The sequence below is a fragment of the Falco peregrinus genome, chromosome 12, assembly GCF_023634155.1.
Source record: "Falco peregrinus isolate bFalPer1 chromosome 12, bFalPer1.pri, whole genome shotgun sequence".
NCBI lineage: Eukaryota > Metazoa > Chordata > Aves > Falconiformes > Falconidae > Falco > Falco peregrinus.
The window spans coordinates 21,016,618-21,034,420 of NC_073732.1; the positions used below are offsets into that span (position 1 = coordinate 21,016,618).

General features: G+C 39.7%; 2 protein-coding genes across 4 annotated transcripts in view; one reads left to right on the top strand and one right to left on the bottom strand.

The window, feature by feature from the left end:
- Positions 1–8,877, top strand: part of PEX5L (peroxisomal biogenesis factor 5 like) — a 116,875-nt gene extending 107,998 nt beyond the window's left edge. For both annotated transcript variants that reach the window (XM_013295565.3, XM_055817584.1), the window contains exons 11-13: positions 671–836; positions 1,194–1,351; positions 2,096–8,877. In XM_013295565.3, the coding sequence (XP_013151019.2) occupies positions 671–836; positions 1,194–1,351; positions 2,096–2,300 (529 nt within the window). In that variant the 3' untranslated portion in view covers positions 2,301–8,877. The remainder of the gene's footprint in view (positions 1–670; positions 837–1,193; positions 1,352–2,095) is intronic.
- A 2,249-nt stretch (positions 8,878–11,126) lies between these two features.
- Positions 11,127–17,803, bottom strand: part of USP13 (ubiquitin specific peptidase 13) — a 56,628-nt gene continuing 49,951 nt past the window's right edge. For both annotated transcript variants that reach the window (XM_055817560.1, XM_055817559.1), the window contains 3 exons: positions 17,598–17,760; positions 15,879–15,963; positions 11,127–15,229 (listed from right to left, as the gene is read on the bottom strand). In XM_055817560.1, coding sequence (XP_055673535.1) covers positions 15,136–15,229; positions 15,879–15,963; positions 17,598–17,760 — 342 coding nt within the window. In that variant the 3' untranslated portion in view covers positions 11,127–15,135. The remainder of the gene's footprint in view (positions 15,230–15,878; positions 15,964–17,597; positions 17,761–17,803) is intronic.

Genomic DNA, 17,803 nt, shown 5'->3' on the forward strand with positions numbered 1-17,803 from the left:
GATAAAGCCATTAAAAGCATAAACATCATTTACAGAGCTAAAACACTAGGGCTATCTCACTGTTTGTCATTTTGAAGACAGGCTTGATGTTTTACCCTTATCACTAACAAGCCCTGGGTTGACAAGATAATTGAGTATAAGCAAAAATAAAATATGCAAGTTCTGCTTAATTGCTAAGTGTGTTATTCTACTTTGGCTTCATCCCACTGACATCTGGTTTTGTCAGTGCACAGGTTTTGTGAAGCCTACCATGGGTACAGAAGTCTTAAATTTTGACATCTTTCTTCAGGGGTCTTGGCTAGTCACTTGATCTATTCCTCCTAAGAATGACTACTATTTTTGCCAGTAAAGAACTCTTTTACGTCTGAGAAACTCATCTAATTTTAATAGTTTTAATAAGCTTTCAAGTTAATCTCACTTGGGGTCATAGCTGCACTTTGACTTCATTATATAGGTGAACCCTTTTGTTCCATACATGAGTTTAAAACAGCACCTGGAAGTAAATCTTTGTCATGATAAAGCTGAAGAAGCTTATTTTCAACTTTTAGGAGTATATCACTTCTGACAAATCCATTACAAGGATTCTCATTTCTGGCTATGCAATCAATATTGCAATATTTGTAAAGAACTGTAAGATGGAACTTTTAAGTTATTTTCCACCCTTGTCTAGTTCATTACTTGAAGAAGTAAAGGATTTATACCTGGAGGCTGCTCACCAGAATGGTGATATGATAGACCCCGACTTGCAGACGGGACTTGGAGTTCTTTTCCACCTGAATGGAGAATTTAACAGAGCAATAGATGCATTTAGTGCTGCTTTAACTGTTCGACCAGAGGTACATTTTATGTTTTCACATTTTTAAGAATTTAGCTTCACAAGCCATTTTCTTTCTCCCCTTTTGATCAGTCTAATATTAATGAGATGTCACTTTATCCATTAAAATTTTAATACCTGAAATAGAAATGTTAATTACAAGACAGTCCCATTTAGAAGCAGATTTATACATGTCCAATTTCTAGCTGTGTGCTGATTAATTGTACTAGTTACATAAAGTTGCCTGTAATCATGACTCAGAACCTCACGTTCCATGTCAATTAAGAGAAAATACGATACTGTTATTTTCTGCAGTCCTCCTTGCTTTGCAAGCAAAACCAAGCTATTATGTCCCTTTTAAAACTCACTTTCACACCAGGACTATACATTATGGAACCGTCTTGGAGCAACCTTGGCAAACGGAGATCGAAGCGAAGAAGCTGTCGAGGCCTACACACGTGCTTTAGAAATACAGCCTGGCTTCATTAGGTCCAGATACAATTTAGGGATAAGCTGCATCAACCTAGGGGCATACAGGTAAGTTACAAAAACATGTAAACAAAAAACTGAGGGACCATAACTACCAAGTGAAAATTCATTTTCTAGCTGGCACTATCCAAGAAAAAAAGAAATCAGAATATAGCTACATAATTTCAGCTATTGTGAAACTTTGTAATTATTTTTCATGAAGTACTAACAAAGCAATGATACTTTACTTATAACTACAATTCTATGTAACAGAACTACTGAATTTCTATTAAAAGAAAATAAATCCCTCATTCAGCAAGCTGCTTAAGCATTTTTTTAGGTCTAGGTGCAAGTACTCTTATAATCAGTGGAATTGTACTCACACTTAAACTCAGTCCTATGCTTAAGAGCTTTTCTAAATGAAAACGTAAGAGCCTGTCTTTAGAAGGGAAATGTCAGTTAAACTGCTTCAAGTAGTTAATGCCATCAAACCCACTTTCAGTACATTCTTCAGGAATCAAGAGTGGTATTCCAGGGTCCTAATGATCAGGACTTAATGATCATTAAGACATTTAAGATGAAGGGGGGCTATACAGCAATGAAGACAATATTCCCTGATGTATGAATAGACTGAGCTTTGCATTAGTACAGGCAACATCCACTTGTTTAAAGAAAATCAAGCAAGAATAACACAAAGAGACTGATGAACTACATTGTAAAATTATATACTTGAGCCTAGCACAGAACTCTAGAAAGTTTTACTCTAGCTGTTAAGCAAATTATATCGCTTGTCTTTTTTCTTCTTCCCTACAGGGAGGCTGTCAGCAATTTTCTCACCGCTCTCAGTTTGCAAAGAAAGAGCAGGAATCAACAACAGGTTCCCCATCCTGCTCTGTCAGGCAATATTTGGGCAGCACTTCGAATTGCTCTGTCTATGATGGACCAACCAGAACTATTTCAAGCTGCCAATGTGGGTGATCTAGACATTCTGTTAAGAGCTTTTAATCTAGAGTCGTAATAAAAAGTATCCACAAATTGATTAAATTGTATTAGGAAACCGAGAACTCTTTTATTACTCATCTCAAAATTACCACATTTTTCCAAAAAATCACGGCTGTAGATCAGTAGGGGAATTCTCTCGGACATTATTCCAAAAGAAAAAGTTCAAAAGCACAAAATATTTTAAGTAAATTCAAATTCAAAAAATTGAAAGTTGCTGCGGCTAATTTGACAAAGCCCTGAACTAGATGAAGCAACCATTTCTGAAGAATCTTCATCCCATGCAAGCTATATCTCTCTATTTATACACAGCTATACAAAGAAAAACATATTAAGAACAAACCTAGATAATCGTTATTGCACATTAGAACAGCAAACAATGCGTCCAAGGAACCTGCTTAGGAGCTCATTGCACTGTGCTGACATCACTTTGCCGTACAATGTGGGCTCCCTATCCTCGGGTTTCTTTATTGCAAAGTCTTCTCAAGGTCCATTGTTAACATAGCTCTGAAAATAGAGGCATGTAAAATGGAAATATTTTGTTTTGAATATACTTCAGTTGGCAGTCAAGACAATTTTTGCTTTCAAAGGTACCCTGACTAATTTGGGCCCAATTCTGCAGGCTCATAGTGTTGTAAACTGTGTGCAATGTTAAGAGGACCACTGCACACTGAGGTCTATCGGATTAGGCCATGTACGTACAGGAAGGCCAAGCGTTGCCAGCAGAAGTGGTAATTTGCACTAGAATTGTTGCTGTTTAAACCAGCTATACCTGACCTTGGACAGAGTATGCCTGCTTCAAAGGAGCTCACAGCAGGATCTGCACCTATCTGTGTACTTAGGCACTTTAATCTTTCTTTTTGTAAAATAGTGCTGTGCTCTTATTTTGGTTACTAACAGCAGAATGTACAGGATAGCCTTGTTGGCATTGAGGACCAAATATAATTTCCTTAAGTGTGCTGAGAGGGTTTTCAATATTCTTAAGTTTAAAAAATGCAAATACAGTATAAACTCCATTATCTGTTTCGAAAGATTATTCCATTATGCATCCATCAGACACTACACACATACATGCATGTGCATGCACATATACATTGTATGTGAATTATGCCATTTCAGAATGTAATAAGCTACAGATCTTTATTGCAAATACAGAAAAATCTTCATAGGAGTTAATGCCTACAGACCATGCTCAAAGGAAAAATTTCCCTGAAAAAAATCGGTCTATGTAATGCTTGTAGGATTGAGAATAAGATTTAATCCTCCTGTTACAGCAAGCAGTAGCAAAAGTCTCAGTGACCTTCATGACAGCAGACTAAATCCTTAGATAACATCAGTATTTGTAGCTGCTTTAAAATGTGTATATATATACACACCATCTTAATTTTCCCTGATTGGACGAATGGGGACCAGTACTGGGGGCAGTACGCTGCCATGTGAGGAATGAATTGATTTGGCTACCATCAAAACACATTTAGCTCAAGGTGAACGTGTCAATCAAAGACAGGAACAGAAATTTTTAAGGAGGTAATTTTCAGTTGCTGATATTTTATAATTTTTCCTAAATAGTGAAAGACAAAAAGTGTAATTAGAAGGCTACGGTATCATCTGTGGTCAGGAATTCAATGTGCAGGGTAGCTACTGGAATGTGTTAAAAGTGGGACAAATAGCACATTTCCTATAAACAGCATGGAAAGAAAAATCCAGCCCAATCAGCTGGCGGAAAAAAAAATATATCAAACTGCACAGATCACAGAGAACGAAGCTCTGTGGGAACTGGACAGTTTCACCAGTACAAACCTAAAGTTTCTTGCAGCTGTCTGTTATTTTGAGTAACCACTTAAAGGAAAATTCCATGTAAGACAGTGTAATCACTGCATCTAATCACTGACTATAGTTTTTAAATAAAAATAATCAATTCTCATTAAAAAAATAGAAGGCTTACCCCTCACTCTCTCCCACAGAATAGAGATGCTGAAACAGCTACAGGAATTTTTTTAATAGAGCTTCATTAATTCACTGTTTACATATATTCCTATTTATCTAATCAAGCATTTAATGATTTCTGATTCCTGCAACTTTCTCTAAGGATTGGTTATCAAGGACTGACGGGGGATGTCATTTTAGCTAAGTGGGCTGCTGTATGCATATCTGCTGACAACAGTTTGCTCTTTTGCTTTGACAGCGATGTGTGATGACAGCTCTTTATTGATAAGGCAGAGCAGAAGGTGCAGTGCAATTGAATCTGGAAAGTGGTAAGAGAAAAGGGAGGCAGCTTTGAGAAGAGGCTGTAAAGCAAAGGCATATGTGCTTAGATTTTGCTTGATGCCCTGCCATCACACAAGTTCTAGAATATCCTCTGTGCTGTAGTGTAGGATAATCAGTGCTTATCCAGAGGAATTAGCTGTTCAGGAGCTTTACTTTTGTACCTTTCAAATAAACAAACTTAATTGCTTGACTTCTCAGAGTCAGAATGACAAGGGGCGTTTGATACCGATGGCAGTTCACTAAATCTCTTCTCTAGTGTGTGGACGAGTAACACAGCAATTCTGTTAGGAAACCCTAATGCAACTCCTAGCCTCCCCAGAAAAGAACAGACAAAGTAGGTAGGCTTTGATTTATCCTGGGATGCGCTGCTCAAAACTGCATTCATCTCCTGATACACGTCAACACCATGCGATTGGTACGAGGAAAGTTGTCTGTGTAAACCCTGAGGCAAATCGCTGGGGCTGAACTCTGCCTCCCGAGGGGATACTCAGGCCCTTGGTTCATCACAAGCACTGCAATTCTGCTGCACGGGACGCAGGCTGCAAAGCCTATCCAAAGAAAAAGTGCATGGTCTTGGAGATTATCCCAACTGTTTTCTCCCGCTTTAGATAGCCAATTACTCACGTACCACCAACCAAGGCACTGCGTGAGGGAAAGACTAAAGCAGACAGACTTGCAAGGACAGTGGCACATCTCACGCTAGACACCAGTTCTGGTCTAGTCTGCGTGGGAGAGCGGCCAGTGACTGAGCTCACCTCACTTGTACAGGTCAGGCTCAGCAGCTCTTGGTGTTTCTGGGGACTTCTTCAATATCCTGGGCCTTATCCTCCTCTAGCCCCCACTGCCAACGCTGCAGAACTCAGTACAGGAGACAGGATTAGACAGCTTTGATCTGACCTCCTTACAGTGTTTTTTTAAATATTCAGGCGCAATCATGTATATTTGCCTGAAACAGCAAGAGGAGAGCATGTGAGGAGGCTGCAGCGTATCAACAACCTGAAGAGGAAATTCAGCTACTCATCCCTCTAACCAGGCATGAGTTGGGATAAATAAGGCAGCGGCTGAACAGTAGCAGATGGAGCCTGAGAGTGAGACATGAAATCTCAGTCCTGTTCTCAGTGCTCCCTGTGAGCTTGACCAAGTCAAAACCTCCTGCCATCCCCGACTTGCCCAGGGGTGCGAGGAAGGAAGACGGGCAAGTAACAGTCATTGCATACGATGGCACCGCCTGTGCGCAGGGGAGCGTGCCGTGTCACTGCCTGCGTGGGTGAGGTCACCGCTCACATACACTGAAAGGCAACACACAGAGTTGCGCAGGTCTGAGCGAGAAAGTGCAGAGTAACAGTTTCAGCAGAGAAGAGACTTGGAGACATTTCAGGGTAACACCTGTACAGCATCTATAGGGTGATGCCAAATGAGAGTGCTGCAGCAGTTTATCATCATCTCCCACCCCCGTTTCCTCTTCTCATTAACTCCCCTCTTTCTCCAGAGGCGATTTATCACTGCCAGGTAATTGATTCCAAGTTTTTGATTCTTCCTTCTATTTTATATTTCATGCAATTAAAAAATGTTTTCCTAACCCCAGCTTGTGACCGTCCGTCTCCTCTGCAAAGCTTTATGAATATTTATGACCTATAAGTCTGATCCATCAAGCTGCTGAGCACTGGAAGTCTGTAGTCTTCACAGGAGTGCTCAGCACTTTGCACGATCAGCTCATGTGCATGTTATTCAGCGACCGGCTGAGGGCTGGCTTCCAGGACCACTGCACATGCTGAACCGGCACCGAAATCAAAGCAGTTATTTATGGAGTGAGGCCTTGCGATGAAAGCAATAGGCTCATTTCTTGCTGATCTCTTTAAACTGTAATGACTCTAGAAACCTTGGTGCAATAGACTGGTTTATGACAGTTTGAAGGATCAATTTGATCTTCAGGTAAACTCATATACATATCTGTATCTAATGGTATTTTCTTACGACCTGGTAAATCACAGCACTTGTAAAAATATCAAGGGGAAGGTTCAAATGACAAAACCTCATATGATACTATTGCATGCAACTAACTACAGTAACAAATAACCACACTGAAATATTAACACAAAGCATGCACTAATGCGACTTGCGTATATATTTACAGAATGCATGCAGAAGGCCCACACATAGGGTATTTTTAAACTACTGATCAGTATCTTCTGTGGGATATTTTAAAAGTACTTTGCATCTGCCAGACTCAAAACTGGGTCGTTCATGTTATTTGGAACAGGTTAGACCAAACAGAGCCCTTCTAAATCCCATCCTTAGAAATCACTTTGTGTTGTGGATTTCATGTTTGCTTCGAGTGTTTAATGACAGACATCTGTAGTAACAGCTTTTGCAGACACGTTTTAGTATCCTCTTAAGAATTACAAAGCTAAACGTGTGCAGCTTTCACAGTGAAGCTGGGTGTTTGGATTTTTACATTTTCTTCTCTAGGCTAAACCAAATAGCACCAAACCAGAGACAAAGATTCCCAGAACCAGTGAAACAACAGTCTACACTTAGTTACCACAGCCAGGCTTTTCAAACTTACCCACTAACTCTGAAGGCAGCTCAGTGTCCGACTGCCCCGTTTGAAATATGTAGATGTAAAACTTCATAGGATCTGAGTATGTGCTGCAGACACTGTTTTCAGCTGCGGACAACTCAGCTGAAAGCTCAGAACATCAATTTATTTAAGTATGAAGAGCTAATGAGCCAATTTAGAAAACTTAAACCTGTCTGTCAGATAAAAAGGAGGACCCTGACAACAGTAACAGATCAGCCAGATGATCCCAGGAACATCCATTGCCCTCGGGCCTCCATAACACTGATAAAATTACTGGCAGCCACAGAGGCAAAGCCTGGTGGAGCTGGTGAGAACTGGAGTGAAACACAACGTGGTTGTAGATTATTTTGCCCAAATGTGCACCTGCAAAATGAGACATCAGTTACACTGCATGAACAACCTGCACAGTTGAAAACCTGTGATTTCTGGTCACCAGCGTTGTCAGCTTAGCAGTCTGTACAGTAAGTTTATGTAATAAATGTTTATAAAATACCAAGTAATCACAGATAAAAGTGATAGACAAAATGCACTGCACGTTGTGAAAAAAAAAATGGTGGGTATGCAGTAGACTATTATCTACCATTCAAACCTCATCTAGGCTAGAAATCAGATTCCTTAATTATAGTTCTACTGGTTTTGGACTGGTGAAATAAATCAGAGAAAAGGAGTGCCATGCATGAAGATATCACTGACACTTTGACCAAACCTAGGCATGTCACAGAATCCACAGAAAGTTTCAGAGCCTCAGCCCACTAATAGGTATTAGGCATGGGAAAAAGAAGGAATCTAAATTTTCCTAAAATAAGCTGTAACCTTACAAATGCTTGGACGTGTGCCAGCCCATTGAGCAAGCTTGCATGGCCAAGACTTAATGTGCTTTGATCTTTTTTCCCCTTCCACATTTACAGAATGCCATTGACATTGGTGAGAACTTTAATTTAAATAGCCTTTTTAGTATCAATAATCTATTGTAAATTCAGAAAAATCAAAACATTTATAAATCTATTTTATATATCAGAGTATAACATATCTAAAATAGAACGATATAGTTTTGAGAGGCATTCTGTGTGGCTTCTTCTATATGCTGTAAACTGAAAACCTTTGCATCAGGTTTTTTGGCTTTATTTTTAAGCCAACATACAGGAAAGAAGAAATTATAGGGTTGGCAGATACTTTCGCCTGGGCCATCTGAAGAGCCCTGCTGCTGCAAAGACTTCCATTGCTCACTTAACTTTTTGTTTTGACAGTTAAGTGTAGGTGCAAGGCTTAGCAGTGAGGTGGGCAGCGGATGCGGAGGTGGGAGCTCAGCCCTACACCTGAATGTTTACATTCCGTTACAAAGGTTCATATTGACCCAGACTGAGAATCCGAGTGTAAGTACATACAGAGTAAAAGATTAGTTTCTTACTACAGGTAACTTTGCCTCTGTATATTTAGTGCATTATCAGCTGTGTATAATATTAAACACAGACCTGTACTCTACTGATGCTTTAATTTGATGTTTCCTTGCACTGCTGTTTAAAATAATCTATTTCCTGAAGAATGAACAATGTGCATATTGGATGTGTTCAATTTATTATGGTCATAGATGACTATTTGCAGAGCACCACATTTAATGTAGTATTTTTGTACTGTAATGGAAGCATGCCTTCCTTGGGTTCTTTTCACATATTAAATTGTATTTATTATTTATAACTGTGCAATTTTTAAATATGTTTTAAAAATAAACTTTGTCTGTGGCTTCAAAGATTTTAAAATCTCTTTTCAATCTGAAAACGGTCTTGACTATAATGACTTGAACTGAAAGAAGGGACCTACTTCTCCAATTGAAATAAAGGATTTTTTTTAATGAAGTCTTCTATCCTAGTGTTTATGATGTGAACATGCTTCTCTGCTTAAAATCAAGCCCAGAAGACATTTTGTCATTACCATTTTTCATAAATTCATCGTTACTCTGAGGTAGTGATATTTTTATATTTTATTTTTATTTCAACATGTTGATCAATTATACTTACAACTGAAATTTGTACTAGCTGAGGTCTGGCCCAAAGGATTTTGCACATACACTGCATATGAAGAAAAAGGGAAAAAAGTAGATCAGAATTTTTCCTGAAGATCATGCAACTGCATACCTCAAAAGTAAACCAAAATTACTAACACTACAACACAATCTTTATGAAAAACAAAGCTAACTTTCAGTGATTGAGATCCTTACTCAAGCAACTTCCCATAAAACATAGCAGGAGCTGGCTATCAGTGTTTTCAGTTTGGGCTTTCATGTGATGAGGTGAGAGAGCTCATCATCGTTATGCTTTCGCTACAGGACACTAACATAAGCACAGGCATGAGAGGAACATGAAATTCCTGTACACTGCCATGGACAGAAAAGATGACAACCAGCAAGAGGGCTGTGACAATTACAGCAGAGGGCTATTGACAAAGCAGGACAAGGTTGGCATGGATCTGAAGGCTGACACTCTCAATGGATATGTGGGTTGCTCCAGAAAAAAAACAACTGAAGATACAGCCACAGTTTGCCCTGTAGCAGGAAAGCTCTGTCAGAAAAGCCAACTGTCTGCCTATGGCTTTAACCAGAACCTCCCACTAAAGAAAAGGGAACAGAAACTAAAAACACGCTGACACTTAGGATGCAAGTAATGTGTGCTCTTGACACCGGTGCGTTTTGCCAGATGTAAAGGTTGGTTTTGTTCTTGCTGCTCAAATGTACCAACACAGCAACAGCAGGAATGCCCATTAGTTATGTGCTCTGCAGCAAACAAGACCAGGAACACAGCACTGCAGTCCTGAAGCCACAGTGGTTGGGAAAAAAGCATTAGTGCCCAATCCTTCGTACAAACCTGCTCAAAAAAATCACTGGGAAGGATACTAGTAAAGAAGTCTGAAAATATAACCACCTACTCCACACCAGCTGTCAGCCATGCACTCTCTCTTCAATATTTTTATGGCATTTGTCTTTCACCACAGCGCCTCTCTCTTTGGTGTTACGCTTGTAGCATACCTGAGGGACAGAGCAGTGTTACTTCCCATTTTAGTGAGGGGGAACAGAGCCCAGGGGTGTGTTAACTTCTCAGGTATCTAACCCTGCCTTCCACAAGCAGTCCACAGAAGTCAGCTGCTACAAATCCTATACAGGAAATTCTTGCATGAAATCTGAACGCAGCCCTTCAGCTTGCGGAAGGAGCCACATTCTCCCACCTCTTCCAGTTGCTACAAGTGGCGTGAACACAGTGTGAACGTGACTTGCCATGGTCACAAAGGACATCTGTGATAGAAAAGAAACCAAAACAGATCAATAAATTTGGACTTCAGGAGGTGAACCATCTTTACCTCTCTGATCATTCAACACTTTGTATGTCCTCTACTTCCATGTCAGGAAATGTCACTTACAGCCCAGAGGCTTACTTACCTCTTACTTCTCCTGTTCCCAGTCCCATGATACCTATAAAAAGATGACAGGGTTGCCATCCCTCAGTCCTCTCTTTCAGCCTGTTCTTGAATCTACCAGAGGCCCAATGGTCACACTGCTATGTAAAGCACTTAAGACATGAAGAAAAAAGACTTGAACAGCAAGTGAAATTTCTAAATGAATATGAGCAATTACAGAGCAAGATAAAACAGGAATTTGGGGGTGAAATGACACCACACTTCCACATGAACGTTGCCAACTCTTTTGTTCAAATAACGTCAACTGGCTTAAAATAAATTAAAAAAAAAAAAGTCAGTCTCAATTTAAGTCCTAATTTTCTGATTTTTCTATGTTTTATATCTACTCAGGGCTTGGGAATTTTTCAATCCATAGAAGTGTCACAAGAAATCAAGACTCTGATAAACCTCTTTGTTCCCTATGCAGCTTTTTGAAGGAAAACACCAAACATGACCAAAAAGAGTAGGAAAAGACCCAGCACCAAAATGTACTCAGTCTATTCCTCTTCACTTCAGACAGGAAAGAAAGAAGCAAGAATCCACACAGTCACAAAATGTGAGAATATTTCTTTTTAATTTAAAACAGTTGCAAGGATAGCATTCACAACCTTTCTCATCTCAGACAAATACTCTCCAAAACATTAACAGGGCTTTACACAAACAACCGTGATTGGTGCAAACCAGTACAGACACTTCCAGGATACAACAGTCAAACCACTGAAGAGTGAATAGAAATCAGAAACTGATTTCAGCCATTAAGGTAGGACGGGCGATGAGAAAAAGAATGAAAAGTTATGTCCAGTTACATATTTTGCATAGTCTTTCAATGCCTGAAAACAGCAAAGATGATTAAAATGGCTTCTGCCAGGACGGAGAACAAAAGGAATGAATTGGAGATGCTTCTGAAACAATCTAACGAGCTCTGGTTGCACGTGTATTCAGAATGTGCACTATGACCCAGTGGATGCTGCCTGAATAAAAAAAAAAAACTGGACTGATGCTGGTTTTAGTTACACCAAAGTCAGTCAGAAGTAATGCCACTGAACCCAGCAGAATTAAAAGTGACAGTAGTCCAGACCAAAAGCATCTAGCCTTGTTTTTAAACCACAGCACTGAATAAATCAAATTTTTATCCTAATTATATTTCAGCTAGGAAGAGTAAATAGGAGTTTGCATCTAATGTGTTTTGAAGACTGGAGACTGTGACTCAGAATGAGGGATCTACTGGATACAGCACACTGCTAGGAATGAGAGGAGAAAAGGAAAACAAGTTGTTGAGTTTTTCTTCCTTCCACTGTCCTAATCTAAATGTATCATAGTAAAAGAGTAAAAATTAGTCTGAGAGATAAGAGCACTATCCACTCCCAAGTCTTGGATTGCCATAATTCTCAGGTTAGATTGCTTCAAACAGTTTCAGTGATTTCCGCCCCCCCCCCCCTACTTTTTTGTCAAGCAGCTCTCGCCCTCCAACAACTCTTCCAGTACCCAGACACATGGAGCTTCCCCATCAGCCACTGCCTAGGCTGTGCACCGAGCCCTGGCCCAGCACAATTAAGTGCATAAAATTTTAGCAGGCAAAGTCTGATAAATTAGTCATTTATTCAGCACAGTCTGTTTGAGTGTGGCTTCTGCATGCTGGTTTAAAAAAAAACCAACAGAACAAAACAAACTCCCCCACATTAGGCTGAAGAGTCAGGAGTTTACATCCTGCTTCTCCAGATTCATAATGTTCTTCACACATACCCCATCGCAAAAGTGACGTGACTTAACTGGCCATTTGAAAAAGGAGGGAAGCTGCTACTTTGGGAGGCAATAAAATAATTCCTTAAACAGATGGAAGAACTTCTAACATATTTCCAAGTGCTAAATTTTAGAAGATCCATAAGCCTTTCCCCTAACTGCTCCCCGCGCTTCTGACCTGATTGGTAGTTTAGTCAGGCAGTACACAACAGTGATGAACTGAAAAGAATTTCAGAAGCCAAGCTGCTACAGCTCACTTGGCACAGCCAGGCTCTCTCTCCCCTTTCATTTACCTCTTCCAGTTTATCACCTGCCAGCTTGCTAAGTGTGCCTCCTATTAACTGAGATCAATCAGTCCCACAGCCATTCCAGTTTCAGGATGTACCAGACAAATGGTTTTGCAAGAGTTCAAGCTCCATCCTTAATCCTATGAGACCAGTCATGTTTCTAGTTTAAAAATGAACATGGGAACTACTGTTGGCCTTTATTTAGCCCAGGTTTCTAAATAAAAAGGTAGTGGCCACCAGATCTTGTTAGATTAAAAATAGCCCGTTAAGTTCATGAGGCAAGAGGGAAGCTATTGTATTGAATTTCCTTGGAATATAACTAGACATTCAAAACAATTTAAAGAAAAAAGAAGAAGAAGAAAAAAGAAAAGGCTTTTGTGCTTTTTCTGCTGCCAGAATGAAAAAGCAACAAACATTGATATATGGAAGTTTTGTTCTTTCACTTTTCCGCTGATCCCATTTTCAAATCTGGCATTTTCTGGTGAAATACTCAAATCTTGGAAGAAGGAAAAAAATTACTGGCAGCTTTTATTTTGTCCAGAACTGGTGGCTCAATAATTACAAGGCAGCTGAATCTCACAGAAGCCACTTACTAATGTGCTAGGATGCTGTTCTTTTGTGTCAATAACAGCACCAAGTACAGGAAGCTTTCCCAGCAATTAGGCACCATTTACACTCTACAGAATTACTGCACTAGAATTTCTCTCATACTCTTTTAAGATCAAAACCCAATTTTAAAAAAAACCAACAGTGTTTTTTGGCTCTGCATGAGGCTATATGACCAGAGCGAAAACTATTTTTTCCTCAAACACTGGTAAAAATAAAATGCCCTACTCACAACCAGATTTTGAATTGGGGTTCTTTTCTGTGGTGTGTAGCTGCCTGAATTTTGCTATTAAACTTGCAGGCACTGACCGCACAGAAAATGCAATTACATCTCCCTGCCTCTCTTGTGCTCTGTAAGGAGGATTTTTTTTTTTATTATTTTTTTTTACTGTTCCAACTTATTTTGAAGGCTCAGTAAGATTATATGAGGCAACTCCAGCAATAGTCTCTAAGCAATGGCCAACACTGTGAAGCTTTGGGGACTTTTTCGAATTGTGAAAGGTTTTGCACTCACCATTTTATTTTTTCTAGAATTAGTGTTTTCAAATACAATTTTAAACCCCACATATATATTCTTGCCTGTGACACAAACTGAAATAACACAAAAAAAAAATCAACAAACCAAACAAGAAACCACAGACTGGAAAGGCCAGCCCCTACCTACCCACCCCTTCATCCCTGCCAGAGATATAAAACCCGTTTTAGAAGGTATCTGTTGAAGAGATCACATTATTGGCGTGTTTGCAAGTTTTACAAAAGCCGAAACATCATTTCAAGGTGGGGTATTTTTGTTGTTTGGGTTTTGTTGTTGGTTTTGGGGTTGTTAGGGTTTGCAGTTTTTCTTAAAGGGAGGGAGGAGAGAGGGGCAAATCAATAAATCAGCAATTTTACCAAGCAGTTTTCCCCACTCATGGATGAAACAACTACTTAAGCAATCTTTGGCAGAAAGCAGTACTGCACTATGAGTACTTTGTCAGTGAGTTGATTTCAGGGAGAATGTGAGTGTCTATATGCAGATTTCCCTGAAATAAATATAATGGGACATTAACCCCTTCTTTACCTCCTTCACAAGAAAATGAAATTTAAAAAATAGCCTTGCCTTTCCTGAGAGTATGCATTTACTTTTATAGTCAGAAAGTCTGCTTCTTTTAGCCATCTGTAATCCTGAATCTGTTGGAAGAGCACGCAAAACATTTAAGAGAAGATGAAGAAACCTACGTTTGCAAAAATAAAATCTACTATTTCCCTTTGGCAGAAAATGTGAGGGCACTTATGGGAGATTGCTTCCATGTCCATTAGTTGCCTAGGTTTATGCATCCAAAAGCCAGACCAAAAATACTATAGAATTTAATTCCAACAGAGATAACTTTAGTTGACTTTTCTCACTTTACCCAAAATGATCCCCCAAATAAGACATTCTGCTTTAAGGAACACCCACATACCCCCTCCCTCCCACTTTATATGCAGTATGATTTCTCTAAGTGGTCTGGACTCTGGTTGAAAACACCGGCTCCCAGTTACCAAAGAAACAACTATTTCTTTGTGGCCTTCAGTGGATGCATGGACAGAACAGGCAGGAGCTGGGTTGAACTGGGCTATTTTTGTTCAACTCCGGAACTTCTGTTTTCTCCATACACTAGCTGCAAACTCCACCAGTAATCTGCATGGTCTTAAGGTATCTTTTTAGGTGTATAATTTAAAACAACATATTATACATCACCTAATAGAAATTTTCCCTCTAACACTTAAGGAGACATCAAATGACTGTTTTTAAATAAACTATAAATATCCCATGTTTTCCTTTGCTTTTTGTCAGTCCAAGGGCTAGGGGTCTTTTGTTGGTTTTAGATTTTCTTTTTTATTGTAAGCTTTTTTGGACAGGTTAAAAAGGCTTATGGCTTCTTAAAGCCAGGTAACAGATTTGAGGCCTAACTTGGTATCCTGTGGTAAAAATAAATGTAGCCCAGGTCTTTGGGAGGTCGTTCTGAGGCACAGACTCTAAGGTCATTGTAGATCACCCATCTGAAATGAAAATAAGATTGATTACATTCCATGTGTATAAAAATAATCACAAATTTATCAGTGACTTCTCAGACCCAAATTTCAAAGACATTAAAATCTAAAATTAGGCATTGCAACAAGAACAAAAGATGAAACAAAACAGCCAGAGAAGGTTTATTGCCAGCCAGAAACTGAAAAGGAAGAGGGATGTGCAGAGGAATGTGTAGTTACAGTTCAAGTGAAGGAAAATCAGGGATTCCCAATGCCAAATAATAGCAGCATATCAAAATCACAGCTGAGATCAGCACTGCAGTACTAGCAGTACTAGTATCAGCTCGTAGTTTGATGGGTTTCTGTTGATGGGGAATGAAAGGAAGTTGGGGCAAACTCCGATAAACAAAGCCAGATACAGAACTGATGTCCCAAAATGAACAGAGATTTGGAACAGCAAGCACAGGAGAGCCAATGCTACATTTCAGCACAGACCTCAGTGGAATCAGAACTGATTCATCACATCTACAGTCTGTAACAATCTAATTTCTTTGGTGGTATACCTGGTAACAACATGTGTGTGTTTTGTCTGCCATGAATACACACCCTGCTCTGGACAGATGTACACTTCAAAGAAAGCATTTGCTTGTCCTTGTGTGTGTCTCCCAGTTCCACTCACCTTCCTTCTTTTTTGAGATGACAAACATAGTGGCCACTCATTGTGGATGTTCCCATGTGGCTGATGAACCCAAGCAGCTCATATCCTGTTTGAGAAATACAAACGGGACCATAACTCTTTTATTTCTAACACTGAAATATGACTCCACAGGTAACTTTCTATTACTGGAGAAGCAGCTAATCTTCTAACTCCTAACTCAGACTGCATTCCCAAACACAATTTCTGTTAACTGCAGCATATTCTTGCTTTAACTAGTGGTCAGATTCACCATCAAACATCAAAACAATCCAACTCAAACCCACACAGACCTGTGCGCATACAGCAGGGCTGTGTCACAGTCCCTGCTAGGAAAGGGAAAACAGCAGATTCATTCCCAGTTCACAGGGAAGGAACACAGAAAGTGCCAGATATGGAGTTCATTCTACACACATATTAGCTATGTCTATAAGTGTGATCACTTATCCCTATCAAACAAAAACCAGAAGTTTACATTTCAGCAGCCCGCAAAAGACAGGACAGGAAAGAAACCTCTTCCTTTAATACGAGGAGATTTTTTTGGGCTTAGTGTCTCTGGAGACCTCAGCATTGGTTCTTGCTCCCCACCCATTCATGCCATTCACCCAAATTACTACCAAAAGTGAAAGGGTACCTTCTTTCAGGATATTGCATAAGGACAGGGGCCTGGATTTTGGTGGAGAGGGCTTTCTGGAGCCATTTTACAGTATCATGTTGATTATCAGGATTTCAGGCACTCAGTAAATGGTCTCAGTCTATAAAGGCTAAGTACCACAAAAAATAATTATTCCAAATCTTTTTTTTTTTTTTAAACCTAATGATAATCAATGTTTCCCATATGTCCAAGAGACTTAAGATTGTTCTTTATAGTGTTAGAAACATAATTCTTACATAATAACAGCAACAACAGAAACAAAAATCAAATTGCTGGTAATACTTTTGTTTTTACAAGACCATTACAGTCAAGATCAGATGTACAAGTTTAGAACATACTACAGTTATCACAACTGGGCACTAAAGACCCTTCAAAAACCAGCATGCGATACCCTTATGTTAGAACCACCGCTGAGCTTTTGTACTCTAGTGCTTTTACACTTACAGTAGGTTCTTTGCCTACTTCACAACTTTGACGGCTGTACATTAGCCCCATCTTGTGGTTTATGTGGCAACAGTATGACCGTGGATCTCAAAGAAAAAAACAAAAGAAAATCGCAAAGCAGTACATGCAGGATACCAACTATTCCCGCCATATTTAGAACAAGGAACTTGGCTGAAGGGTTTATCAAGTCTCCCATCAGACCACAGGAGGGCAGAAACTCAGGTGGTCTGTAACAGCGGTGTTATCTTTAGGATGCTCAACCTCTGAAGATTTAAACAGTCTAGTTTTTCTTCGTCTTTTTATCTTATAGCAACAAAACAAAAGTAAAGCTAGGCCAGGAGAGACTTACATGCTGTAGCAACAAGAAATTTGGACTGAGGTTATGCATTAAGTCCAGGGAAAGAGTTTTCTGAGCAAACAGAGCACACAGAACTTAGCAGCCCCACAGAGCTGGACTCCGCCCCAGAAGCAAGATTGGAAGTAAACTGTCCGGATCACGTCCAAAAATCCACAATAACTACTTGCAAAACAGAAAGGAGCTCTATGAATGGTGTAGGTGTGACGCAACAACATGATAGCCAGTTCAAAGCTGAAGGAGAACTTACTTCCAGATCCGTCTTTGATCCTGGGTCCCTCCGACCCTGTCCCTGCAAGGATATTGGCATTAACATTGTTCTCCGTATCCATCATGTCCAAAGCAGGCTCACTTTCTTCCTCAAGTTCAGGATGGCTGAAGATCCATTCCAGTGCACGCTCCAAATTATTGTTCTGTGAGTCAAACCAGCAAAGGAACAGCCTTTAATACATTCTC